The sequence below is a fragment of the Microcebus murinus genome, chromosome 10 (genome assembly GCF_040939455.1).
Source record: "Microcebus murinus isolate Inina chromosome 10, M.murinus_Inina_mat1.0, whole genome shotgun sequence".
In the NCBI taxonomy this organism is placed as follows: Eukaryota; Metazoa; Chordata; class Mammalia; order Primates; family Cheirogaleidae; genus Microcebus; species Microcebus murinus.
Window position 1 is genome coordinate 3,175,384 of NC_134113.1, and position 27,163 is coordinate 3,202,546.

The 27,163-nt window shown below is 59.4% G+C and overlaps 1 protein-coding gene across 2 annotated transcripts in view; it reads left to right on the top strand.

The window, feature by feature from the left end:
• Positions 1 to 26,865, top strand: part of CERK (ceramide kinase) — a 42,776-nt gene extending 15,911 nt beyond the window's left edge. Inside the window, exons 2-13 of one of the 2 annotated variants that reach the window (XM_012756943.2) lie at positions 496 to 609; positions 1,024 to 1,146; positions 5,864 to 5,989; positions 7,415 to 7,478; positions 11,816 to 11,961; positions 12,908 to 12,982; positions 14,002 to 14,154; positions 16,687 to 16,792; positions 18,120 to 18,196; positions 19,407 to 19,612; positions 21,259 to 21,467; positions 23,366 to 23,509. In XM_012756943.2, coding sequence (XP_012612397.2) covers positions 496 to 609; positions 1,024 to 1,146; positions 5,864 to 5,989; positions 7,415 to 7,478; positions 11,816 to 11,961; positions 12,908 to 12,982; positions 14,002 to 14,154; positions 16,687 to 16,792; positions 18,120 to 18,196; positions 19,407 to 19,612; positions 21,259 to 21,467; positions 23,366 to 23,438 — 1,472 coding nt within the window. In that variant the 3' untranslated portion in view covers positions 23,439 to 23,509. Of the gene's footprint in view, positions 1 to 495; positions 610 to 1,023; positions 1,147 to 5,863; positions 5,990 to 7,414; positions 7,479 to 11,815; positions 11,962 to 12,907; positions 12,983 to 14,001; positions 14,155 to 16,686; positions 16,793 to 18,119; positions 18,197 to 19,406; positions 19,613 to 21,258; positions 21,468 to 23,365; positions 23,510 to 25,953 lie in introns of those variants that run through there. The other variant, XM_076006908.1, reaches the window with a different exon arrangement.
• Positions 26,866 to 27,163: the final 298 nt, after the last annotated feature.

Sequence of the window (27,163 nt, forward strand, 5' to 3'; positions counted from 1 at the left end):
GAATCTGCCCTTCCCCGGGCTCTGTGGGGGACGATGTCCAGCGCCGTCGTCCCCAAGTGCCCCCTGCTCCTCCTTCGCCCGAGTGGGCCCGCCCTGGCCGTTCCAGACCCCACCCCGTGGCAGGGCCCTGACGGTCTCTCCCCTGTGCTCCCCGTGTCTCTGGCTGCCCCGCGTCCCACTACGTTCCTTCCGCTCGGATGTCCCAGCCAGACGCTGTCCTGAGGACAGGCTCCGTGTCTTGGACGTGTCTCCCCTAACTCAGCACGGTCCCTAGCCGGCCCCGTGGCCGAGGGGATGGTGTGGAGAGGCGCGGCCGGCCTTCGGCGGCTCTGCTGGGCGGGACAGCTGCCCCGCCTGGTAACGCCGGGCCACCTGTGGTCATTTAGCTCAGAGTTAAAAAGTGACAAGTACCTTCCTGTTAATTTTTGGATTTCTGATGGCAGCGTCCAAGCAGCACGTGCTCAGCCTCACGGACATGTGGCGTGTGTTTTACAGATGCCTGGTCCGTGCCGGTAGCCGAGATCATCGCCGTGGAAGAAACAGACGGGAAGCTCGGCGGCGGCGGCGCCGGCCGGTGGCAGAAGATGGAGACGCCGTTCGCGTTCACAGGTGACGGGGCGCGGCGTCTCCCCGCCATGCCCCGCTGGTCCGCACAGACGCGCGGGAGGGAGCCCTGTGGGTGGTTTGCTTGGCAAACTCCGGGGCTTGGCTCGTCTTCATAGACTCTTGCCGCTGATTTTTCCAGGATCTGCTTGTAGCTCATGTTTTGGTTGATGATCATCTTTATTTCTTCTTCTTCTTTTTTTTAACATGGCTTAAAAGATGTGAAAATAGGATTGTTTTTTTTTTCTAATGTACCTTGAAAGTTCCTGAGCAGTTAAAAAAAAAAAGAGAGAGAGAGAGAGAACCGCTGGGGAAGTTTCGGCCGTGAGCCCGTAGTTCGCACACACGTGGGGCGTGTTCACGCGGGGCCTTGTGGGCCGGGCCGGGCCGGGGCTGACACGCGTGCTTGTTTCCGTGCAGTGCACTGTGTGAAGAGAGCCCGGCACCACCGCTGGAAGTGGGCGCAGGTGACGTTCTGCTGCCCGGAGGAGCAGCTGTGCCGCCTGTGGCTGCAGACCCTGAGGGCCATGCTGGAGACGCTGAGTACGTGTCTGCGCTGGCGGGCGGGCGGGCCGCGCGGGGCCTCGCGGTGGGGGGTTTGCCGGTCCCCCTCGCAGCCGTGCTCCCTCCGTACGGCTCCTCAGGCCCACCGTGGACGTGCTGAATCCGTCCGACTTCTTAAAAGTTTACGAGTTAGGCCGGGCGCGGTGGCTCACGCCTGTCATCCCAGCACTCTGGGAGGCCGAGGCGGGAGGATCGTTTGAGCTCAGGAGTTCAAGACCAGGCTGAGCAAGAGCGAGACCCCGTCTCTACTAAAAAAAAAAAAAATAGAAAGAAATTAGCCAAACAACTAAAAATAGAAAAAATTAGCCGGGCACGGTAGCACCTGCCTGTAGTCCCAGCTACTCGGGAGGCTGAGGCAGTAGGATTGCCTGAGCCCAGGAGTCTGAGGTTGCTGTAAGCTAGGCTGGCGCCACGGCACTCACTCTAGCCTGGGCAACAGTGAGACTCTGTCTCAAAAAAAAAAAAAAAAAAATGTTTACTAGTTAGGGGACCGGCGGAGCGAGTGCCGAGAGTGTGGGCTCCACGGCCCGGGCCCTGCATGGAGTTGCAGCCCCCCGCGGGGAAATCCTGACCCTGGCGTGCCGTCCCAGCCCCCAGCTTACCTGCCGGGAGACCTGAGGCCATTCACTTGGCCTCCTGAGCCTGGGTTCTGTTTCGGGAAGTGGGGGCAGTGGCAGCTTCTGCATTCAAGGTGAATGTGGGGATGGGACCTGCTACCTGCAGGAGTGCCCCCTTACCTGTGGGGGACACGTCTGCTTGGCAGGGCAGCAGGAGCCTGAGGGCAGTTCCTGTGTGCCGAGTCACAGCAGCTTCTGTGTCACCCTTAAGCAGTGGTAGGAGCCGGGCGTGGTGGCGCACGCCTGTAGTCCCGGCTGCCCAGGAGGCTGAGGCAGGAGGCTCGCTTGAGCCCAGGAATTAGAGGCTGCGGTGAGCTGTGATGGAGCCACTGCACTCCAGCCTGGGCCACAGAGCGAGACCCCATCCCCCGCCCGTCCCAAAGAGAAAAGTGGTAGGTGTTCATCCGTTTGGTGTCCATGACACTAGTTTATGTTGTTTGGTTATAACCTTAACACACAGTCTCGACCTCGACAACTCAATATAGGCTTCAGCCGTAGACTAGGGATAGCATGTGTTCGTGTTAGTTGTACATCGTTTTGAGTTAGTTTGTCATCTACCTTAAAAAAGTGAGTTTCGGTGTATTTGAAGGAGGTATTCAGATATTTAGCTTCAGAGAAATGTCCTTGCTGGAAAAAGCACAGCTTGTGATTCTCACTGGGGCGGGGGACCTGCCTTCCCGCACTTCTCTGCTTTAGCCCGTGGGATGAGGTCTTCGCTGCCTGCTGCGGGAACGAGCCCACGCTGACCTTCCTCACGTCTCAGCCCACCACGACCTCTGTCCCCGTCCCTGTCCCTGTCCCTGCCCTGTGTGCCGGGCCACGGCTTCTCTGCCTTCTCCCCACTGGGCTCCAACCTCCTCCGCCCCGTCCACACCTGCTCCCCACCCGACCTCTCCTGTCCCATCTGTCTGTCCTTGTGAGACTTTGACTTTTAAGGCTCCGGGTTTGGCTCTGTAGGTGCAGATTCAAAGAGAAAATCCCCGTGGAATAATGTGGGTTAATTTTTTCTATATAATTCCCAGGAAAGCCCGTGTGTCGCCCCTTTGTGATGGTCCACTTACTTGTGTCTAAAGGTAGTGTGTGATCCTGCCGTTTCAGCTGCTCTGCAGTCGTAACTTGCAGTGAACGCTGCCATCCCTTTCCATGTTTTGCCGGCGCGTAACAACAGAGAAGCGCTCACATCCTGGTGAATTTTCACACTGAGCGCACTCGCGCACCAGCACCCTGCCCGAGAGACGGCGGGTGGCCAGCCCCGGGGAGCCCCCGCCCCCCCCTGGTCTCGCCCCCCCCCACACACACACCAGGGTGACACCAGCTGGACATCGGAGCAGCTAGATCCGTGTTTGTGCTTCTGCACAGCGCGTCACACGGTATAAACGCTCCCGTGTCTGGCTTTGTGCCCAACATCGTGTTGGTGAGATTCGCCCGCCGTCGCCTCTGGTTGCAGGTGTGTGGTCATTGGGTGTGTGGTCATGGGGTGTGTGGTCATCGGGTGTGTGGTCATCGGGTGTGTGGTCATCGTCTTGGCGAGGTGTGGCGTTCCACAAGGCGCCCATGTGGCCGCTCATCCGCCTGTTTTGCCGTTGACGGTCCCCGTGTGGGCCGCCACAGATGACAGTGCCGTGTTCGATCTGGTACGTGCCTTTTTGAACACGTTGAGCTGCTCCCCATTTTAGCCGTGGTGGTGAGCGCTAGCCTTGATTTTGGCTTTGGTTTGCGTTCCCACGATGGTCGGTGCAGTTGAGAAACACATTCGTGTGCATATGGGCCGTTTAGATGTCCTCCTTGGGAGGTTTCTGCTCTTCTGTCCCTTTTTCTGTGTGGTTGTCTCTTTTTCTTAGTGATACGTAGAAGAAACTCTCTGCACATGATGGATCTGAACCTTTCACTGAATTTGTGAATTGGAAGATATCTTCTCCCAATCTGTGGTTTGCCTTTTCACTCTCTTATTGGGGTCTTTTTTGTTTTGTTCTGTTTTTGGAGACGGGGTTTCGCTCCTGCTGCCCGGGCTGGAGTGCAGTGGCGTTTATTCGGGTCTTTTGACGAACAGAGGTTCTTCATATCGCTCCATTTATCTTTTTGTTGTTGTGGTGGTGGTTAATTTATTTTTATGCTTTTGTAAAAACTTTATGGTAAGATTATATGCTATTTAAGACATCACTGTCTCCTCCAAGGTTGTAAAGATGTTTCATTCTCAAGGCTTTGTTGTTGTACCTGTGAATGTAGATGATCAGCCATTTGGAATTGATCTTTGTGTGTGGTACGAGGTGAGTGGTCAAAGTTCGTTTTCTTAAAATATAAATATCCGCTCGGCCCCGTGCCGTTTATGGGGAAGGCCGTCCTTTCCCCTGCTGCACTGCGGCGCCACCATTGCTTTTTTATTTTCTATTGCTTGTGTCTGGAAATGTCATAGAATTACGTATTTCACCTCGCACCCCATGACCTTGCTAAGCTAGTTTATTAATGCTAATAGTTTGGTGGTTCTTTCAGATTTCGGTCAAACACAAGCGTGTCAGCTGTGCGTGATGACAGTTCTGTTTCTCCAGTGTCAGGTCTTCTCTCTTTTGTTTCTTTTTCTCACGTGTTTGCCCCGTCCGGACCACCAGAGCAGGGGGCGGCAGCGTCCTTGTCCGGGTCCCGAGGGCCGGGGACGGTTTCAGCATTTCACCATCAAGAGTGATGCTTCTTAGCTCGTTAGTAGATTTGTGAAATCAGATTAAGGGGATTCCCTTCTAATCCCAGTTTGCTGAGAGTTTCGGGTGTTTTAAAATCACGAAAAGGGGGAATTGAATTTGATAAAAATGCTTTTCTTTTTCTGCATCTGTTGAGATGATTATTTGATCCTTTTTGAGTTAATATGTTGAATTGCATTAATTTCTCCTTGCGACAACCCTTTACATTCCTGGAGCGGACACAGCCCTCGTGGTGATGCTGTATCTTTCCATATGTCACTGACTTGCCGGTGTTTCGTTCGGGACTTTTGCGCTTGGGTCTGCCAGGTCCCTTTCTGGTGACATCCTTGTCGGGTTTCGCCCTGAAGGCCACAGCGGACTCACACAGAGAGCTCAGACGTGTTTCTTCCTCTTCTTTCTGTTCTCTGCACGAGTTGGGGCTATTTTTTTCCCTTAAAATTTGCTTTGCCTAAGAAAATGGTAAAATACCGTGAACTGGACAAATCCCCAGTTTCAGTGAGCTGCGAAGCCGCGCACCTGTGCAGCACACGCCGTCAAGACTGAAGTCACCCAGCAGATGGCCCCGGCTGGCTTTGTCCCCTGTTGTCCCTCCTGCTCTAGACCTTCACAGGGCAGAATCACATAACGTGAGCTCTGTGTGTGAGGCCTTGGTGGCATGCCGTCTGCAACGTTTCTCCACATTGGTAGTGTGGCTGCGGGTTACTTTCGTGACTGCAGAACGCTCCGGGTGTGGACAGACCGCATGGTGTCTGTGCATCAGCTCTTGGATATTTGGGTCGTTTCCTCTTTTTGGCTATTGTGGGAAGTGCCACAGCGGACATTTGTGCCTCAGTTTCCCCGAGGAAACATTTGGGCCGGGTCTCAGGAGGGCCTGAAACCGGGCCGGGGAGGGGGGAAGGGGCCTGCGCCTCCCTGTCTGTCCACCCCTCCGGGCTGCTCCCTCACGCTTTCTCCTCCTGTGCCTGCCCGTCTGCCTGTCTGTCTGTCTCTGTCGCCCCTCTCTGCACGTCTGCTTCCTGCCCCTTGTCCTCTGCAAACCGGCTCCCCCCACGTGCCGCAGAACAAGGCTGCTGCCCGCCAGAGTTTGCGCCTGAGGCTCTTGCGGGGAGGGGCGTCTTCCTCAGTGAGGATTGTCGCTCCCGGGGCCGTCCTCACAGCCAGCCCAGCAGGTGTGGCGGCACCTGCAGCTCTGACCGCTGCCGCCTCTCTGGGTTTGCGGGCTGGGAAGCTCTTTGCCCCTGTTCTCTAAGATCTGAAAATACTTTTTATGGGGCGACACTAAGAATTCCAAAACCATCGTGGTTTGCTTCTGTCCAGTAACTTGGCTCTCAGTTTTGACTCTGTTGTTTTCACTGTGACTCTCGCGTTGCTGTGGCCGCCGTGCAGCGTCCAGACCGAAGCACCTGCTGGTGTTCATCAACCCGATCGGAGGAAAAAGGAAAGGCAAGCGGGTCTACGAGCAGAAAGTGGCGCCGCTGTTCGCGCTGGCCTCCATCACCGCCGACGTCATCGGTGAGGCTCGCTTCTGTGCCCCGCGCGCGGAGGCAAACCCGAGAGTGATTGACAGGTAGTCACGGGAGAAGGTTTGCATTATTTTAAGCAGAATAGAATTTTTTTTTTTTTAATATTGCAGAATGAGAAGAATGCAAAGTAAAGAAAGCGGTCTTTCCCAGGCATGCCTTAGCATATGAAGCGCTCAAGAAAAACACTAGGAAGATAAAAGGAAGAAATCAGGGGCAGAAAATTCTTGCAAGAAGAGATACAAGGGATTAATAAGTCTTAGAAATGATCTCACCAGTAAGGGACATTGTAGGAAACATAATTCGACACACAACTGTGGCAGCGAGTTTTCAGTGCAAATGCTAGATGCAGGGGGTGCAGAAAGGCCGGGTTCTCTTCCCTTCCTCAGAGTCTGAAGGTTTCGTGAACCTGCAGTAAGAAGTTACCTGGCAGCCAGGGGCGGTGGCTCACACCTGTCATCCTAGCACTCTGGGAGGCCGAGGTGGGAGGATTGCTTGAGCTTAGGAGTTCCGAGATCAGACTGAGCAAGGCGAGACCCCGTCTCCACCAAAAATAGAAAAAAAATTAGCCAGGCTTGATGGCTCACACCTGTAGTCCCAGCTGCTGAGGAGGCTGAGGAAGGAGGATCACTTGAGCCCAGGAGTTGGAGGCTATAGTGAGCTATGATGATGCCACTGCACTCCAGTCTCACTCTGTCTCAAAAAAAAAAAAAAGTCACCTGGCAATGTGGGTAGAGAGCCTGAAAAATGAAGGGGTTTTTTTTGCCCAGTATTCTATGTTTTCTAAATCTTTCCAAGGAAGACAGTCTGGGGTACACAGAGATTGGGGTACACGGATGTCTGTTGCCCTTCTTTTTATAACAGCAAAGCATTAGAAACAAATGCTCTAAACAGGAAATATAAGCCTACAGTTGTGGTGAATCTGAAGGAATACTATGTAGCGCCTTCAAATGGTCTTTATAAAGAATTTTCAATGATAGAAAAGTGATTGTGATACAGTGGGAAAGCAAGGACACAAAATTGTGTGTGCAGCAGAATCTTAGTGGAAATTCATATTGGGTATAGAGACTACAGGCCACCCTTGTCTCCTTTCTGTATTTTGGTATATTCTACAATTTTGAAAGTAGCTTGTATAACAAGGAAAAAGTAGAAAGTAGAAGATGTCGTCTCCCTCAAAGAAGTTCTTATTCGTTGGCAATTAAATGCCACGAATGCCACGTCCCGCCCAGTAGCCTGCGTCCTTAGGGGGCCGCGTCCCACTGAGGTCGGCCCGATCCCATCTCAGAAGGGGTTTTGTATAGGAAACCCCGCTGTGGGTTTTATGGGACCTCATTCAAAAGGAGTGGTTTATTTGCCTTTTAATGTAAGTGAAGATGCACAGATGTAAACCGTATGGTGTAATGTTTTTCCCCTGCAGTGACTGAACACGCCAATCAAGCCAAGGAGACTTTGTATGAGATCAACTTGGAGAGCTATGACGGGTGAGTAGGCTGCTTCAATCTTCATTCGTCAGTAGTCAGGTCTAATCAGGCCCCACCCCTCCCTCTTAGATTTTTTTTTTTTTGTTACCTCCCTTTCCTTAATTTATTTTTTTTTCCTCATTATAAAAGTAAACATGCTTTTTGTGGAAAGTTAAGAAAAGGCAGAAAAGTGCAGAGTTCCACAGTCGTCCCCACCCACTGGGCGAGAACCACAGAGGGTTCTGTGTCCTGCGGAGTCTTTCGCGAGACGTGTTTACACAGCTCTGTGTAGACGGAGAAATAAATCAGCCAGGCGCTTTGTCGAGCAAAGTTGGGACGACGTCATTTTTACAGTTTGGGATTCTGCTCTTCTCTTGTATTGTGAGCAATTTCCCATGTCATTAAAGATTCCCCCGAAATATTATTGTTGATACCTGTATCACGTTTTATTATATGAATATACCATAATTTATTTAACTAGTCTCTCACTAGTAGATGGTTAGATTCTCTCCAATTTTTGCTCTTACAGTAAACTAGAATTCTTGTATATGAGTCTCTCTGACACATCTACACTTTCTTGAAGGTAAATTCGTAGAAATGAAATTAACTGGCCATAGGTGATTAGCATTTTAACATTTCTGCTACTGTTACTGCCACGTTGCTTTCTAAAAAGATTCCATTAATTTACGTTTTTTCTTGTATAGTGTATTATCCATGGTCCTGGCCAGTGTATTTGCTATTATCACTCTACAAATCGTCTGCTAATTTGACGTGTAGGAGTCTTTAATCTTTTGAGCAGTATGCTTATTGGCTAACTGGTTTTCTTCTTTGAATTGATTTTTATGTCTTTGGCCCATTTTCTTCTATTGGCCATAATTTTAGTCATTTGTTCTTTTATCCAACAAATAATAGGCAATTCATATTTATTGTTAGATTTGTTTTTGAAGCATTTGTCCTAGTTTTGAAATGGTCTTTTAATTTTGCCTATGGCATTTTTTGGACCAGTGGAAGTTTTCAAATTCAAGTGCTCAGATTAGTAAGTCATTCTTCCTGCTGAGCTTAAACATTCCCCTGCTTAAACATTCCGCCTTTTGTTTTCTTCTCTCTGTTCCATCTGGAGTTTTGTGAGCATGTGTTATAAATTACAGCGTGAATATTTCTGGAAATCCTCATTCATTCCGCAAACACGGCTGAGTGCCTGCCAAGCCCCATGCCTGTGTCGGTGCTGAGCTTAGACAGGGAGGTAGAACTGGCCCCTGCCCGTGTGCAGACAGGGAGAAGAACGCTCTCCCCCTGTCCTGAGTGTGGGGGTGTGGGGGGTGTTGGGGAGCCCTGGGACCAGGCAGCGCCCCTCCACGCACTGCACCTCCAGCTCCACCCCGACGGCAGCCTGGTCAGGAAAATCACAGAATCTTCCTTCACTTCCCACTTCCTTCACTTCCCCTCGGTCGCAGGACCTCACCCGGCCTCCTGGGCACACGCCTTCCCCTGGGCACACGCCTTCCCCTGGGCACACGCCTGCCCCTGGGCACACGCCTTCCCCCGGCCACGTGCCTGGCGGGAGGCCGGGAGGCCTGGCAGTGATGGCCGGCCGTTCCTTCTGCGGCTCGGTCATTTACCCGAGTGACTCGTGGGCATTTACGGAGTGCCCGCCCCAGGGTGCCGGGTGTTGTCGTGTTGGACATTCTAAGGTGCCCGAGCCGTGGCGCCGAGACCACAGCCCAGGTGGGGGAGGCGACCCCGGCACGGCCTGCGGGTCATGGAGGGGAGGGGCCCGGGGGCTCTGCACACGGGAGCTGCACGTTAAAGCGCGTGCCCCCGCCCCTGCTTGTGCAGCCTGTGCGCAGCCGGACCCACCGGAGGGCAGCCAGGCACTCTGACCGCTCCCACTCAGACCCGAAGGGGCCCCTCCCCCACTCCCCATGCTCCCCCCACCCCGCCACGGACTGCCGTTCTGCCACCCTCTCTTCCCACCCGCAGCCCACCCTGCCTCTCCTCCCAGCTGTGCCGAGCCCGCGGGTCGCCAGAGGCCATGAGGTTGCCCAGTGAGCTCGAGGCCTGTCCTTTGCCCCGCTCTGTGACGCAGTGCCGCGTCTGTGCCATGCGTGCACACGCCTCTCCGCTCTGTCACCCTGGCGCTGTGACGCAGTGCCGCGTCTGTGCCATGCGTGCACACGCCTCTCTGCTCTGTCACCCTGGCGCTGTGACGCAGTGCCGCGTCTGTGCCATGAGTGCACACTCCTCTCTGCTCTGTCACCCTGGCGCTGTGACGCAGTGCCGCGTCTGTGCCATGAGTGCACACGCCTCTCCGCTCTGTCACCCTGGCGCTGTGACGCAGTGCCGCGTCTGTGCCATGCGTGCACACGCCTCTCCGCTCTGTCACCCTGGCGCTGTGACGCAGTGCTGCGTCTGTGCCATGCGTGCACACGCCTCTCTGCTCTGTCACCCTGGCGCTGTGACGCAGTGCCGCGTCTGTGCCATGAGTGCACACTCCTCTCTGCTCTGTCACCCTGGCGCTGTGACGCAGTGCTGCGTCTGTGCCATGAGTGCACACGCCTCTCTGCTCTGTCACCCTGGCGCTGTGACGCAGTGCCGCGTCTGTGCCATGAGTGCACACGCCTCTCTGCTCTGTCACCCTGGCGCTGTGACGCAGTGCTGCGTCTGTGCCATGAGTGCACACGCCTCTCTGCTCTGTCACCCTGGCGCTGTGACGCAGTGCCGCGTCTGTGCCATGAGTGCACACGCCTCTCTGCTCTGTCACCCTGGCGCTGTGACGCAGTGCCGCGTCTGTGCCATGCGTGCACACGCCTCTCCGCTCTGTCACCCTGGCGCTGTGACGCAGTGCCGCGTCTGTGCCATGAGTGCACACTCCTCTCTGCTCTGTCACCCTGGCGCTGTGACGCAGTGCTGCGTCTGTGCCATGAGTGCACACTCCTCTCTGCTCTGTCACCCTGGCGCTGTGACGCAGTGCCGCGTCTGTGCCATGAGTGCACACGCCTCTCTGCTCTGTCACCCTGGCGCTGTGACGCAGTGCTGCGTCTGTGCCATGAGTGCACACGCCTCTCTGCTCTGTCACCCTGGCGCTGTGACGCAGTGCCGCGTCTGTGCCATGAGTGCACACGCCTCTCTGCTCTGTCACCCTGGCGCTGTGACGCAGTGCTGCGTCTGTGCCATGCGTGCACACGCCTCTCTGCTCTGTCACCCTGGCGCTGTGACGCAGTGCCGCGTCTGTGCCATGAGTGCACACTCCTCTCTGCTCTGTCACCCTGGCGCTGTGACGCAGTGCTGCGTCTGTGCCATGCGTGCACACGCCTCTCTGCTCTGTCACCCTGGCGCTGTGACGCAGTGCCGCGTCTGTGCCATGAGTGCACACGCCTCTCTGCTCTGTCACCCTGGCACTGTGACGCAGTGCCGCGTCTGTGCCATGCGTGCACACGCCTCTCTGCTCTGTCACCCTGGCGCTGTGACGCAGTGCCGCGTCTGTGCCATGAGTGCACACGCCTCTCTGCTCTGTCACCCTGGCGCTGTGACGCAGTGCCGCGTCTGTGCCATGAGTGCACACTCCTCTCTGCTCTGTCACCCTGGCGCTGTGACGCAGTGCCGCGTCTGTGCCATGAGTGCACACGCCTCTCTGCTCTGTCACCCTGGCGCTGTGACGCAGTGCTGCGTCTGTGCCATGCGTGCACACGCCTCTCCGCTCTGTCACCCTGGCGCTGTGCCCCCATGGGTCGTCCCCCACCGCTGCCTTCCAGCCACGGCCCCTTTTTCCACTTCCTTGCCCTGCCTTTTCCTATGCACCCATTCCCCCCAGCGCGTGTTCGGTCCCCCCTACTCCTGTGTTTTGGGCCCCCAAGACCACCCACATGGCTGGTGACGTGGGCGTGTAGCTGTGCCCCAGCTAAGCTTTGTCCCGGGACGCAGCCGAGTCAGCAAAGGAGAAGGACGCCCGTGCGCAGGCTTCCGTGCCCTCTGCCCCCCGCGGGTCTCGCAGGCTGCACTCTGGGCTCAGCCGCACAGGGCTGGGGCTTCCGCCCTGCAAGCGTGAGTCTCCAGGCCCAGGCTTTAGGCTTTTGGCGGGGGCCAGTCACATGGGGCTCTCAGGCGGCCACCAAAATCGCAGACTCCCAGGAGGAAAGCCGGCGTTTGCCGGGGGTCACCTTGTTTGCAGGAGCGGTCCGGGCAGGCCGGCACCGAGGCGCGACCCCATCGCGGAGGGCCAGGCTCCCCGGCACCGGCCGCGGGCCACGCTTGCCAGCTGCCCCTCCGGCCGAAGCCGGAGCCTCGGGCCTGCGGTGTCCGGGGCACCGCGCCGGAAGGGACCCGGCCCCTGACGCCCGTGTCCCCCTCCATCCCCGCAGCATCGTGTGCGTGGGCGGCGACGGCATGTTCAGCGAGGTGCTGCACGGCCTGGTGGGGAGGACGCAGAGGAGCGCGGGCGTGGACCAGGACCACCCGAGGGCCGCGCTGGCGCCCAGCGGCCTGCGCATCGGCATCATCCCCGCGGGTAGGCAGCCCCGCCCCGCCCCGCCCTGCCCCGCCCCTGGGGTGGCTCTGTGTGAGCGGCCACCGGGGACAGTGAGCGATCCGAAGGAAGTCCTCCTTTAACTGGCACAGATTCCTAGTCGGGCGCTTTGGGGGGAACAGCGTTCTTGCTTGGTCCTTCACTTCCTTATTCAGATGGTGATTTTATCGCAGTGTGCAGCCCTTGCATTCTTTTGAGGGAAAGTTTTCGAGCAGTGACACGAGCCCTTGGGGGGCCGCTTGTCCTGTTCCGAGGACAAGGACGGCCGCCCTTGTGGAAGGCGCTGGGAGGCGGTGCGGGTGGGCGTGGGAGGCTGCCTTCCTTCCCCGGGCGAGGGGTCCCGGTGCCCGGGAGCAGGCGAGGAGGGTGGCAGGGCGGCATCTGCAGGGAGCAGCTCCTGGCTGACCTGAAGCGCGTGGGGGGAGGGGCGGGCGGGGCAGAGGGAGTCCGCCCGCCCACGGGAGGGTGACGGAGGGTGACGGGAGGCACCGAGAGGGAAGGCAAGGCGGGATCCGGGGCAGGGCCTTGCCAACCGCGCGGGGAGCTGGGCTCTGTCCCGAAGGCGCCGGTTTGGCTTGGGGCACTTAGCGTCTCTCCAGGAAGCACCTTGCCCTTCAAAACAATCACAGTGTTAGGCTAAGTCAGGCAGGCAGGCGCAGCGGCAGCCGCGGGTGCTAGCGGGCGCGTTGCGGGCGGCCCCATAAGCGGCCACGAGACGTTCCTGCAGGATCAGTCTCGACCGTTTGGATGGATCGACCCTAATGTTTTCTAGATGCATTTTGTAGGCAAATTCCTTTTGCTTCTTCTGTTTACTCCGGGACCACGGAAGCAAAGGGACAGGGTGCTAGGGCTCAGCCAGAGGCCCCGTTGCAGTTCCCGACTGCTGGGGCGCTGTTTGGGACCTCGTCTCCCCACCCCTCCCCCGCAGGGTCGACAGACTGCGTGTGCTACTCCACCGTGGGCACTAGCGATGCGGAGACCTCGGCCCTGCACATCGTGGTCGGTGAGTCCCTTCCTCGCCCTGCACGCCACGGCGGCGCCCTGGGGCCCCTGGGCAGCTGCCCTCACCCACCCACCCCCGTCTCATCAGAGGGGTCTTGTAAATCCACAAGCCCCTGGCGCCACACCCCTGCCCAGAGCCCCGGGTGACTGGCCGGGCCTCCCGCTCTGGCCCGCTGCCCTCCTGTCCCAGAATGCACCACGCTGCGCTCTGTCCCGGGGCTCTGCCCGCCGCCTCCGGTCCCCATGCGGAGCCCACTCCAAGGCCGCCTGGTCGGCGCGGGCTTCCCGGGCCCCGGACCCCAGGGATAGGCGCGGCCCTAGGTCCTGAGTCATTTTCTGCCCAGGATCCATCAATTCCACGATGGTCTCACTCATTCTACCTTTACCCCCTCACCAACCCCCAGGCCGGCTGTCCCTGAGGGCTGCCCGTGTCACCCGTGGGGTCCGGGCTGTGCCTGGGGGACCGGGGTCGACTCCCCGCTCCTCGTGAGGTGCCCGGGGGGCTGGCGGACACCCCAGGGGCCTGCCCCGAGCCGGGGTCGGGAGGTGAGGAGGGGCCGGAGCTTGTCCGGCACTTGCATGACAGATGCGGGCCCACCTCCCATTCCTTGTCCCAGTTTACAAGGTCACCGTGTCTGTCCTGATGTCACCGACATTGTATGTTTAAAAATAGCCACTCAGGACTTTGTGTTTAAAAATAGCCATTCACGACCTTTTCTTCGTTCTGGAATCCCCCTTCCCCTAATGGATGACGTTTCTTGAGCCCCAGGGACACATCTGTGCTGTCCCCGCAGAACGGCCTCCGGAGCCTGCCTCTGGGAGTTTGAGTCACACTCTGTCCTTTGAATCAGAAACAGGGGTCCCGGCACCCCGAGAGCAAGGGTCGCGGCGGCGAGCGTTTCCCGTCTGTGCCCTTCGAGCCGAGCGGCTCCTCTGTCTGCCAGGCCCGGGGACGGGGACGGGGATGGGAGCCCGGTGGGGGTTGGGGTCTCCTCACTGGGCTTCTCCCCCCCCCCACAGGGGACTCGCTGGCCATGGACGTGTCCTCGGTGCACCACGGCGGCACGCTGCTGCGCTACTCGGTGTCCCTGCTGGGCTACGGCTTCTACGGGGACATCATCAGGGACAGCGAGAAAAAGCGCTGGATGGGGCTGGCCAGATACGACTTCTCAGGTGACTCGGGGCGCCGGGCGGGGCGGACTCCGGGCGGGTGTGAGGCTCGTGCCCTGTGACGCTCGCTCGCGCCGATGGCCTCCGCGGGCCCCGCCTGGCGCAGCCACACAGCGCTGTCGGGGTGGGGCCCCCCACTCCCCGACGGGGAGCCACCGCGGGCCCCACGTGCTGTCCCGTGGCCGGGGCGTGGCGGCGCTGGTCGGGAGCCTGGGCCGGGCTCTGGGCCCTGCTCCCCGGCCCCGCCGCGCAGGCTCGTGTGGCCACGCGCCCGGGAGACGGCATGGCTCAGAGCCGTGGGTTGACGCGAGCCCCGGGAAACCAGGCGCCGGGTCTTCACGCGTGTTAGGTGTGCGACGGCCAGCCTCCACGGACGGTTCCAGTGGGAATTCTAACCAGGAAACGTCGGTTCTATAACCGCCCGCACGCACCCCAGTCAACACGGCGGGAGCTTTCGCCGCGAGGAATAAAGCCTTTGGTGCCGGAGCCGGAGCCGGCCCGGTGCTCCCCGCACGGGCGGCCTCTGTTTCGTCCTGCAAACGCGCCCCGCCACGCGGTGTCTGCGCAGTAGCTGTCACTCGCCCACACGCACCTGTCCGTCACCCGCTCCACGCCAGGCCTTGCTCTCACGCCAGGGGCGTGTCTGTGAGCAGCATGGGCGAGGTCCGACCTCCCCGAGGCGCGGGGGCGGGGGCAGGGCGCGCGCGGCGAATGCCACGGCCTGGTGTCGCCCGGCGGGTGCTCCTGCCCTGCTTCCTGGCTGAGCAGACGGGCTCGGTTTGCCCAATTCCCCGTCACCCTTCCTCAAGCCTCAGACTGTGGGTGGGGGGGCTCGCCCCCAGGGCCCCCAGCGTGGCAGGTCCGGGGCGGGGCTGGGCGTGCGCGTCTGCCAGGCTCCCTGGGGACGCTGGCGGGGGCTGAGGACGGGCTGTGGGGCTCCCGTCACTTGGTCGCAGAGCTGGGGGAAGGTCGGCTCCAGGCTGTGGGGTCTCGGGGACGGGGTGCGGTATCTCCTTGCCAGCCCCCGGAAGCAGAGAAGGCAGAACCGAACTGGCCGTAGTAGGATCTCAGGTTTGACGTCCCCGCCGTCCAGGTGGACGGCCTGGCTCTGCTTAGTACCGTCATTTGCCCGGTCCCCGCCCTTCACTGTTTGCTTTGGGTGAATCTGTGTTAAATCAGAGTGAATGACTCCAGATACTAAAATCTAACCCTCTTGTTATGAGAGGAAGGGTTAGCAATTTGGTAAACTTCATGTAGCCTGAAAAGGTCTAATTAAATTAAAAACTATAGTGTGGCTTCGATACTAGAATATAAGAAATGCCGGTTAGATATTTATCCAAACCGCGGTTAAGAAAAGGAATACCGAGAAACTCAGAAAATCCACGGGGTTTATAGCATGACGGTTCATTTTGGCCGTTGCCTGGTCACCCCTGCTGAGCCAGGTGTGCCCCGCAGCCCGCCCGCCCTCAGCCCCTCGGCCCGGGGCCTTGCGTGGCTGCTGCAGCTCTGTCCCCTGCAGGACGCGAGTCCTGGGGAGTGGTTTCCTGGGCCCCGCCCTGCCCCCGCCACATGCTGAGACGCCCCCAGAATGTGGCTTGGCTGGGTTGCTGTGGGTGGACGCCAGGAGGGCTGTGGGGAAGCCGCCCGTCCCCACGCCGGGCGTTTCCTGAGCCAGGTGCTAGACGAGGGGAAGGGGCGGGTGGGGACGGCCGGGCCTCGTGTCGGGGCTGCCTCCGCTGGGCTGCGCACACCCAGCTGAGTGCCGGTCACCTGCAGATGAGGCAGGGTGTGGAGGATGGAGCCTCAGCGTGTGGGGCGAGGCCCGGGCCGGCTCCCCGTGGGCCCTCACTGCCACACGGCACCAGCCCAGCGTCGGACACGGAGGGTGGCATCCCCCTGAGACTGGCAGGACACGCCTGGTTCCCCTGTGGCCCCCAGGCCCTCTCCTTGCCGTCCCGCTCTGCGCCACTGCCCATTCGGTCACGCTCACACCAGGCCAGCGCAGGGCAACTTTGCCCGGCCCGGCGTGCCGCGCACACGGGCGACGCCATGGACGGCACACGCGGGGCCTCCGCCGTCTGGGTGGCAGCACCGCCCTGGCCGTTGTCTTGAGCCTCCCAGGACGCCGCGGTGGTCGTGGGTGACCCTGGCAGAGGCAGGACACCGCCGGCTGTCTCCACGGGCCGGGGCGATGACCCTGGGCCCCTGGCGCGCCCGGGCCACATGGAGGCCACGCGGGCTCCCTGCTGGCCGAGCCCTGTGCTCTGCCCGTGGGGAAGGCGGCAGCGAGCAGCACGGCAGATCCCAGGCGGCCCGTCACCCCTGGCCTCAGAGGGGCGGCGCCGAGGCCGGATGTGCCGCTGTCCAGCGGGGACAGAGGCCTGGGGCCGCCCTGCGGTGGCGGTCAGTCCCCGCGCCGTCCCTCCCGCGCCGTGCAGCCAGAACTGCCCCCCTGGTGCCTCTGAAGCTGGTCGTCACGTGCTGTGACCAGGTGATGATCACAGGTGTGTCCTGTTTGCCCCGCTCTGTCCCCAGGCATAAAGACCTTCCTCTCCCATCACTGCTACGAAGGGACAGTGTCCTTCCTGCCCGCACAGCACACGGTGGGGTCGCCGAGGGACGGGAAGCCCTGCCGAGCGGGGTGAGTGCGTCTCCACGCGTGTTTATACGGGAAGTAGGGCGGGGCTGTTACGGGTTTGCTCCCGGACGAGGGCGGGTGCGGAGTGGTTTCCGGGCGTGGACGGAAGGTGCTTGGTTGGCACGCCCCACGACGGGACTGGGACGGTGTAGGGCCGGGGCTCACGGCGCGGTGAAGACAGCTGTCTCGCTGTTTCGCCCCCACGGCACGCACGGGCAGCGTGTCCCGTGCCACGGGTGGGGGGGGCTGAGGGGCGGGGCCCACAGGGACTGTCGGAGCGGGGGCCGCGTGTACACGGGCTCAGCCACGCCAGGGGGCGGGTGGGCCCCAGTGCAGGGTCCGAGCGGGCAGGGCCAGGGCTGCTGCTGCCCGGCGGGAGGGGCGTTGGGGCACACGCACGCCTGGCACGCTGCCCGGCCCCCGCGCTCCGCAGCGCGTGTTAATGCGAGTTAACAGGCCGAGGTTCCTCTCTACCCAGAGCGTCCGCACGCCACGCGGCGCACCCCAAACAGAACCGTCATAAATCTGAAAGCCACTTGTCCCGGGCCGTGTGGCCTCTTTGCTGACGGTGGCGTCTCCCTAACGAGCAGCTCGTCCCTTAGTCTCGGGACACGGACACGCTGAGATGGTGTCGCTTTGCGAAGGACGCTCACTTTGTCCTTCCTTCTTGCCTCCCCCAGGCCTGGGAGCGTCCTTCCTTCCTCTGGGGCCTTCGCTTTTTTAACTGAAGCGTCTGAGCCCGGAAAGTGGGCACAGGTAGCGGCAGGTGTCGAGTGGCTGAACGCGATCGTTGATGCGCAGATTTCGCCGGCGTCAGCCCTGTCCTGTCTGACGGCTTGTGGGCCTAGTGGTGAAGACCGCCAGTGTATTCTAGACTCGTGGCCAAGTTCTGAGTTAGCTGCCCCGGGTCATTTGTTTGCTTATTACTGGCTGCCACAAATAACCGTTTTTGTCATTTGTCATCTGAAAGTAAATTACCCGTCACCCCAGGGACCCATCCGCTGGTGAATCTGCGGCTTAGTCACTTTCTCCCGCCCCGCGCCACGCTGGCGCCAGGGCCGGGCGGAACCCGGGTCCCGGTGCAACTCAGATGTCCTCACCCTGTGCTTTTTAATAACGTTTATACGTTTTAGAGAAGGACGTGTCGTCGATGCGTCAAATTTTAAAAGCAAATCTGATTTTGAGGACTCGAATTAGCGTGCAAAAAGAAAGACGCCTCTGGCTCAGCCTTTGACGTTGAACTTTTCGCGACGCAAGAGGAGCCTGCCGGCCTGCGTGCGTGCGCGCCGAGCGTGCGTGTGCGGCCCCGTGACGCCGGCCTGTCTTCCAGGTGCTCCGTGTGCAGGCAGAGCCGGCAGCAGCTGCAGGAGGAGCAGAAGAAGGCGCTCTACGGCCTGGACAACGCCGGTGAGTCCGGGACACGGGCTCCACGCTGCCACGGCTGGCGTTAGTGAGGGTTTCGGTTTCTGTCTCCTCTCTGGCTGCGCGCCTATGCTTTATCCCCTCCCGGGGGTGTCGCGCTGCGCGTCCCCCTTCTCCCCGGCTCCAGGCGGCAACAGCTCACCGCCGCTCGCCAGGTCACCAGGGGAACAGCAGCAGGCTCTGCGACGAGGCCCGGTGCCGTCCCCCTCCGAGCTGCCCCCGTGGGCCCAGGCCGGGGCTCCCGCGCCCGAGTGCTCTGGGGCACGGGGTCAGCAAACGTCCTGCCGGCGGCCTCGTGCGGACGGCTCAGGTCTGTGGCCCCGGCTCGAGCACGCCTGGTGGCGGAGGCGGCCGTGGACGCCTCATTTACGGACACCGGCGTTCGAGTTTCGTGTCATTTTCACGTGTCAAGATATTATTATTCTTCTGATTTTTTTTTTCCTGCCATTTAAAAATGGGAGGCCGGGCGCGGTGGCTCACACCTGTGATCCTAGCTCTCCGGGAGGCCGAGGCGGGAGGATTGCTCGAGGTCAGGAGTTAGAGACCAGCCTGAGCAAGAGCGAGACCCTGTATCTACCAAAAATAGAAAGAAATTAGCTGGAAAACTAAAAAAATATATAGAACAAATTAGCTGGGCGTGGTGGCACATGCCTGCAGTTCTAGCTACTAGGGAGGCTGAGGCAGGAGGATCGCTTGAGCCCAGGAGTCTGAGGTTGCTGTGAGCGAGGCTGACGCCACGGCACTCTAGCCTGGGCTGCAGAGTGGGACTCTGTCTCTAAATGAATAAATAAATAAAAATGGGGAAACCATCCTTTGCTGGGAGTCCGTGCAAAGCAGACGGCTGGATCGAGCCCAGGGCTGTACGTTGCTGGCCCTTGTTCTGAATCATCATCCCAGAGTCCCCCCCCCCCCCCCCCCGCCCCCAGGAGCACTGAAAACAGCTCTGCCTCTTGGGAGGGGACCGTCTGGGCCCCGCACTCCTGCACTCAGCGGGCAACCTGCCGCCGCGGGTGGTGGGCCGCGACGTGGGATTTCTTTGTGTTAATGCCAGAGGGTCGGTGGATCCCAGAGTTTGAGTCAAGCGTCTGGCCCCAGCGAGGGCGGCAGCGTCGCAGGGACCCCCACCTCACTGTGGGGTGTGCCGGTCCCTGCGCCCCGCTGACCCGTGGCCCCCGCACGGCTCTCCCCGCTGCAGAGGAGGTGGAAGAGTGGCAGGTCGTCTGCGGGAAGTTCCTGGCCATCAACGTCACCAACATGTCCTGCGCCTGTCGCCGCAGCCCCCAGGGCCTATCGCCGGCGGCCCACCTGGGGGACGGGTCCTGCGACCTCATCCTCATCCGCAAGTGCTCCAGGTTCAACTTCCTGCGGTTCCTCCTCAGACACACCAACCAGTGCGACCAGGTGGGTGGAGCGGAGCGCCGTCCGCGCGTGGCCCGGGTCGGCGGGGGACTCACGCAAACCCCGACTCTCGTGTTATCGGAGGGTTTGATCCGCAGGAAGGAAGGACATACTGTTTTGTTTGCCTTTTGTAGCTTTTATTCTATTTATTTATTTTTTATTTATTTATTTTTTTTGAGACAGAGTCTCACTCTGTTGCCCGGGCTAGAGTGCCGTGGCGTCAGCCTCACTCACAGCAAACTCAGACTCCTGGGCTCAAGCGATCCTCCTGCCTCAGCCTCCTGAGTAGCTGGGACTACAGGCATGTGCCACCACGCCCGGCTAATTTGTTCTATATATTTTGCAGTTGTCCAGCTAATTTCTTTCTATTTTTAGTAGAGACGGGGGTCTCGCTCTTGCTCAGGCTGGTCCTGAACTTCTCACCTTTAGCGATCCTCCCTCCTCAGCCTCCCAGAGTGCTAGGATTACAGGCGTGAGCCACCGCGCCCGGCCATTTTGCCGCTTTTAAACTCCTAGTTACAATTACTCCTTGTCAAATTTCGTTTAAAAATATAAATCTTTGAGCACAGAAAGTAAGAGGCGTGAATACTTACAGATAACTTCCTGTCTGTCGTTCCTCTTCCTGTTTAAAAACACAACAAAGTGGTAAGGCAAGGACTTTTGCTGCCCTTACAGGTCCCCTAAAGTAAAATCTTTAGGCTCCCAGAAAGGGGCCCAGCAGAGCTGCCAGAGCCTTCTGCAGCTCCGCAGGGAGCCCGGGTCTGCTGGCGGACGTTGGGAGAAGCCAGACTTTGGTCACAGTCTCTAATTTTTTAGTGAAAATTGTATTTAAGATTTAGTCCAATCCATTTTTACCGTGTTTCCCCGAAAATAAAACAGGGTCTTACATTTATTTTTCCTCAAGGAAAAGACACCCTAGGGCTTATTTCCAGGGGATGTGTTATCTTTTTTAAGTACGGTGCAACCATCTACATTTATTCAAATAGAGTGAAGTCATCTTCTTCTGGAACATCATCCTCACTCTCCAAACCCCGAATTCCATCCTGAGTTTCTTGCGACTCTATTTCCTTTAGAACCACCGGCCCCAATCTCTCGTGTCGAGCACTAGAGCGCTCATGGGGCAGATGAGAAGGGCTGCTCGTCTTCTTTCCCGCTCCGCCACGGCACGCACGGGTTGTGCAGATGCGCTGTGTGCCCACGCCCGTCACTAGGTCTCATTTTCGGGGTAGGGCTTCTATTGTGCAAATGCTTAGAAATCCTGCCAGGGCTTATTTTATGGGTAGGTCTCATTTTCGGGGAAACACGGCATGTGGCTCTTTAAGTAGTGCTTGTTAAAAGAACATAGAAAATTCTAGAAATCACTGCTAATGAGCTAGCGGAATTCTTTTATACGTGTCCATCATTGCGGGTGAGCTGTGACTCGTGGAAGTATCAGACGTCGCCCTGGCAAGTGCCCGGGACGGCAGGTGCCACGTCCCCCTGGGTGGCTGAGTCGTCAGATCAGCTGTGGGGGGGCGGGGGTGAGTGGCCACGCCCCCCGGAAGGGTGTCAGGTGCGCAGCAGGACAGGAGACTGCGCCGCTGAGCGGCCCGCCGCCCGGGCACGGTGATGTTAAGAGCTGCGTCCTCCCTCTCGCTGTGTCTGGGCAGTTTGACTTCAGCTTCGTGGAGGTCTACCGCGTCAGGAAGTTCCAGTTCACGTCCAAGCACGCGGAGGACGAGGACAGCGACCTCAGGGAGCGGGGGAAGGCGCGCTTCGCGCACATCTGCCGCGAGCACCCGTCCTGCTGCTGCGAGGCGTCCAGCAGCTCCTGGAACTGCGACGGCGAGGTGCTGCACAGCGCGGCCATCGAGGTCAGGTGCGTGCCGCGGGGGCCCCCGCGCCCTCCGCCTGGACTCCGTACGTGTCGCGGAGCGTGGGCGCGCCTGCAGCGCACGTTCCTTCGCGTGAGTCGGTGCCGGCCGACAGGCCGTCGCCTGATTTTGGGAAGGCGCTCGGGGGCCGTGAGCTGGTGCTCTGGGCCTGCAGATCCGTCCCCAGCGGGTGTCCCGGCCCCTCCGTCGTCTTCTCCGCGCCCTGCGATTCTCCCTCTCTCTGCTCCGGGGTGATTTGAACCACACACAGATGGAGCCACCTTTGCAGGCACTTCCTGAGCCCTTGGTCCCGAGTGCACCAGGGGACGTTGGGCCTGAAGGGGCCACGCTCACGGCCAAGTGCCCTGCTCAGCGCAGAGAGGGCGGGGCGGGCAGGGCGGGGCGAGGCTGAGGTTGGCGGCGGCAGGGCGGGAGGAGCCACTGAGGGGAGCTGTGTGCGGAGGCCATGCAGCCTGGGGGACCCGGGGAGTTGGTGTGGCCAGGCCAGGCGAGGACGCACACTGGGGAAGGCAGAGCCCCGAGGGCCCGGGCTGTCCCGCTGCCTCCTGCCCGAGGGGAGGCTCAGAATGGCCGTTAGCCAGGCTCGCTGGGCGGACGTGGAGAATCAGAGCCTGTCACCCCAGGGGACACACTGACAGAGCCCAAGCGCCGCTGCCCAGGCTTACTTACGGCCTCCCTGGGGGCAGGTGCCCACCCTGCTGGGCCCACCACGTTCGGTATTGGAAATCTATAGCTTAATTACATGTGTCACATAACCAGATGGGATATGGGCACACAGAAAATTCTTTCCCCATGGGAAGTTCACAGTTCACAGTAAGACGGTTTTTATTACAACATTAAAAGCCAAGTCGTCGTATTTTTTTGGGGGTGTGGGGGGACAGAGTCTCACTCTGTTTCCCAGGCTAGAGTGCCGTGGCATCAGCCTAGCTCACAGCAACCTCAAACTCCTGGGCTCAAGCGATCCTCCTGCCTCAGCCTCCCGAGTAGCTGGGACTACAGGCATGCGCCACCATGCCCGGCTAATTTTTTGTATATATATTTTCAGTTGTCCAGATAATTTCTTTCTGTTTTTAGTAGAGATGGGGTCTCGCTCTTGCTCAGGCTGGTTTCTAACTCCTGACCTTGAGCGATCCTCCCTCCTCGGCCTCCCAGAGTGCTAGGACTACAGGCGTGAGCCGCCGCGCCTGGCCGTAAAACCAATTTTTTTTTTTTTAAAAGCCTATTTCACAAGTTCAGGGAAGCAGTGATGGGTAGAGGAGAAGGTCCCAGGAAAACCCACCAGGCCAGTCACTGTGTGCTCAGGGCCTTGGCGTCTGTTGACTCATTTCACAAGTTTTGGCAATGGCATTGTTTTTAATACCAGCGCATGCATTTATTAAATAGATTAGGAAAAAGCATATTTGAAATACATCCTACATATCTCGGTAAATACCACTATACTTTTAATAGCATGTCAGCCAGTTATGGGGCTTTTGGTTACAGAAACGTGTCCGAGGGGGCTGTGATCTTGTTAGTAAGTGGGGTCAGCGGGGCCGTACCGTGTGCGAGGATGGCACTAACCCCGGAGCCCTACTCTGACCATCCGGCCTGGGCAGGGCCCCGGGGACCTCCCTGCTCCCCCCCTGCACCCGCTCCTCCCGGGGCCCTGTGCTGGCACGGGGAGAGTGAGCCGGGCGGGGGGACACGGGCCAGCAGGCGGGTATCGGAACCAGAACCGGGCCTGCTGGTGCCTGGACCTCCTGCTCGCCCGGCCGGCAGCTTCCCCTTGGGGACTCGGGTCTCCTCGGTGACGCCCGCACTCCGCCCCGGCCCGGGCGTGCGCCCGAGGCCAGCTGGGACGGGTGCGCCCGCAGGGCTTAACGGTGGCCGTCTGTCTCCGCAGGGTCCACTGCCAGCTGGTCCGACTCTTCGCGCGGGGGATCGAAGAGGACCCTAAGCAGGCGCCGCGCAGCTGAGACGCCCTGACACCCCGCCCGCCTTGCGCGGGGAGTGTTGGAAGTTATTTAAGAAATTTACTACAGACCAATTATGTGGATATATACATTTACATTTAGAAGTTTATTTTTGATAGTTAAATCTTGACTTTAGAAAAAAGCACTTTTCTTGTCAACGGTTTTGTGTGCATACTCTCAAGTTGTGTGCGCATCTGCGGGGGGGGGGGGGCCTCGCACGGCCTCGGCACGCCCTGCCCTGCCTTCGGATCTGGGGCTTTGGCTTCTTAGATTTCCGCGGTGTCCGCGGCGTAGTTTCAGAGACAGCCCGTTAGGGGCTCCATCGCAATAATTTCAGGGACGTTGTAATTACACGAGTGCTTTCCGTGAAGGCCACACCGCCTGGGCAGGAGGTGGCCGCGGGGTCCCCCCGACCCGCCTGGTGAGACTGACCCGGTAGCCGTGCGGGCCCGAGCTCCGGAAGTGGCGGGTGCTCTTGGCCTGCCTCCGCCTTCCTGACACGGCTGTTCCCGCGACGACCACGCGACGCGGTCCTGCCGCAGCAACCCCACGGGAGGCCGGCCGGGCGGCCGTCGGGGTGCACGGGACGCCTGGTGTCGGGAGCTTGCGCCCGGCCGCGTCTGGGGCGGAGCGGCTGGCTGGCAGCACGGCCCCGGCCCCGCTCGGCACACGGATCGGGACTCCGGAAGCACAGTCTGTGTGGGACCCTCCGGCCGGCTTCTCTGCCGTCTTAAAACGTGCAGCGCTGGGGCGCCCTAGCGACATGTGACGCAGCTGGGCTTGGCGGGGGACGCAGACGCACGCCGGCTCTCAGCGGCGGGTCGTTCCGCCTTCCGGCGGGATCCCTGTGGCCCGGCCCTGATGTCCGCACGCCTGGTCCGCATCTGCCCTGTCCTGTCCTGTCCGTCGTCATGGAAGCTATTATAATTTATTGAACACTTTGTCCTTTTAAACCAGAATAGCGTAAGTGGCGTCTTCGCTGCTTGTATCTTGCCTCTCAACTACGGTGGAGCTTTCGTTTTTTTCGCCAAAGCGCTCGGGCTCCTCCCGAGACAGAGGATTCCTCCCAGAAAAGCTGCTCCTCCCGCTCGGCCCCGGCCCCCCGCGCCCCGCCGCGCCCCGGCTCTGTCTGCACCTCTGCTCGTGTCTAGGACGGGACGTGTGCAATTTGGTTTTCTCTGAAATGCAGGAGTCTGCAGCTGACGCTTTCATTTGTGGAGCGAAGGGACACGGGACTGTCACGAGAGCACAGCTGCAGCCACGGCCCCGTGGCCCCATCCGTGGACGTCACACGGCTTCCCTTAGCGGTTCCGGCGTTTGGCGGTCAGCATGTGTCTGTGGAATTGCCTTGCACCGGTGTTACGTTTCGAAGTGGCGCGAGACTCCTCATTTTATCGTCCAGCCCCGCCTCGGGCAGACAAAAAGGCAGCTTTAGCGGTGGGTTTTTTTCTTAATGGACCACGGCATCAAAGATAATCATGCAAGCAGATGGTTTAATAACTGATGGTTGAATGAGAAATCTGGGTAAGAAGAGTAAGCATTCCCGGCTGTTTCTATCAGTGCTTGCTCCCGGTGGGGAAGAAACCAAAGATGCGAGGCCGGCGGCTCTGCCTGCCTGCCCGTGCCCAGCGGGCAGCGCCCGTGCTCAGTGGGCAGTGCCCGTGCCCAGTGCCCAGCGGGCAGCGCCCTGGGGCGTGCTGGGAGGGGGGGCCACTGCTGAGTCGGCCGTGGGCTTCCCTGGGCCTCTGGAGTTGTGCTAAAGTTTGAGCACAAGGTTTCCCTAGAAGATTCTTCAAAGTCTTTACTGCCCCTGGTAAACATCTCCCATACACCAGCCACTCTAAGAGCCACTGCTCCACTGTCGGTTTTGGAAAAATGGTCCTGGCCCCAGAGCAAGCGTTTCGTGTTCAACGAGAAACCCGGGTGTCCCCCTCGGCCGGTTCCCAGAGGGCCTTGGTGGTCCTTCCCAATTGCCGGCATTCAGGTGGCAAACCGGGGACTGCTGCTGGGGTGCCGTGTGAGTGTCTCACACCCCCCGAGAGTCCCCGGGTATCTGCGCGCAGGACGGGAAGCGGCCAGCTCGGACGTTCCCGTGCGACAGGCTGCGGTCGCCGTGAACCCTGCTAGACGCGGCAGCCACGACGCCTGTGCTTTGGGGTTTCAAGGGGAAAACGATCGGAAGTGGCGGTTAGACAGTGAAAGCGTGGGGTCACTTAGAAGCGTGAGTGTGCGTTTTACCTTCCTTTGTGGCTCGCAAAGCGGCCAAGCGCCGGCGCCGGGGCTCGACTGTCCAACCCAGATGCCAGAGCGCCGCGGCCCCGATCCTGCATGACGCGATCTTGCGCGGCCGGGAGATGTGGAGGGAGAGGGTGTGGCTGAATTTTCCTCCTGGTCTTGCTGGTTTCAAGATTAGAGAATGGCATTACCTGATCTGTTTGAGAAGACAAAAATAAAGTTACCTGGGCAGGTTTTTGGCTATTTTTCTTTCCTTGACAAATTCCTGTTATCTTCAAAGCAGGATATTTTTAACGAGAACACACGTGCGCAACCTACGGAACACAAACGAGCAGAGGTGTGACCGCCACCTGTGTCAAGACACGGAACGTCACCCCAGAGCGTCCTGTGCCCCCGTCGCCGAATCTGCCCGGCCTGCCCCGGGAGGCCGCGGCCCGTGGAACGTGAGTCACCCGCCTCTCCGGACGGCCACGCTGGGCGGCACGACGCTGGGCATCGCAGGTTCTGCTCCTGAGCCAAAAGGGGACACGCCGTGTCTCATTCTCTGTAGCCTCTTGCACTCCACGTGTCTTGAGAAGACATCTGCATCACGAAAACGAGTTGTTTCCAGTTATTTCCGCTTTCTAGATCCTCATTAACGTCTTTCCATCATTTCAGAATCTTTCCATAAAAGTCTTTTAATTTTGCTTAGAGTTATTCTTAAAAACTCCGTATGTTGAGGCTATCCTTTAAAAAAAAAAAATTGTTTTGCATGGAAATGCAGTTGTTTTTTGTGTGTGAGGTTGTTTCCGGGAACTTTGCCTCCTGTCAACCTAGAATGACGACAGAGAGGCGAGCTCGCCAAAGGCGGTCCCCCTGGGGGTGCAAGGGGACCGCAGTGGGGTGTGCGTGCCCCGGTGGGACCCGGGCGCGTGCGGGGGTCAGGGCAGGGGGACACTTTCAAAGGCCAAGAGGGAGCCCCCGTAAGCCGCACGGAGGCCGAGCTCGTGGGTCACGGCGGCACGCCGGGGCGCTGGCACTGCTCACTGCTCGGCGGCGGAGGCAGGCGAGCGCGCTGTGCACGCGGCTTACCTGGAGTGCCGCACTCTCCGGAAGGTTCTCGGGAGGAGTCCCGTCGCCGGCAGGTCTGTGCGCAGGGCAGGCCTCGGAGCAGGCCCTGCTACAGCTCCGGCCTGTGTGTGGCGGCTGCCGCCTCCCGGTCCCCCGACGCCGGCGCGCTAGGGTTCGACCCAGGGGACTCCGTCCCGGTTCCAGCAACTTCCACACTCCTGTTGTCATTCACCTGTAAATGCGGACGGTCTCCCGTAATCATCATACCATGGACAAGGTGATGATAGCTGAGTATCTTCTTTGCGATCTTACACATTCCAGCTGTGCCCCGCCTGTGCCAGCTGCACACCCGGCACAAAATCGAGTGGAAGGGCTTGTCTCCGGAGGGAGCGGCCGCCAGCTCCAGCCCCCCCCCCAGGTGAGCAGGGCGGCTCCCCCTTCCT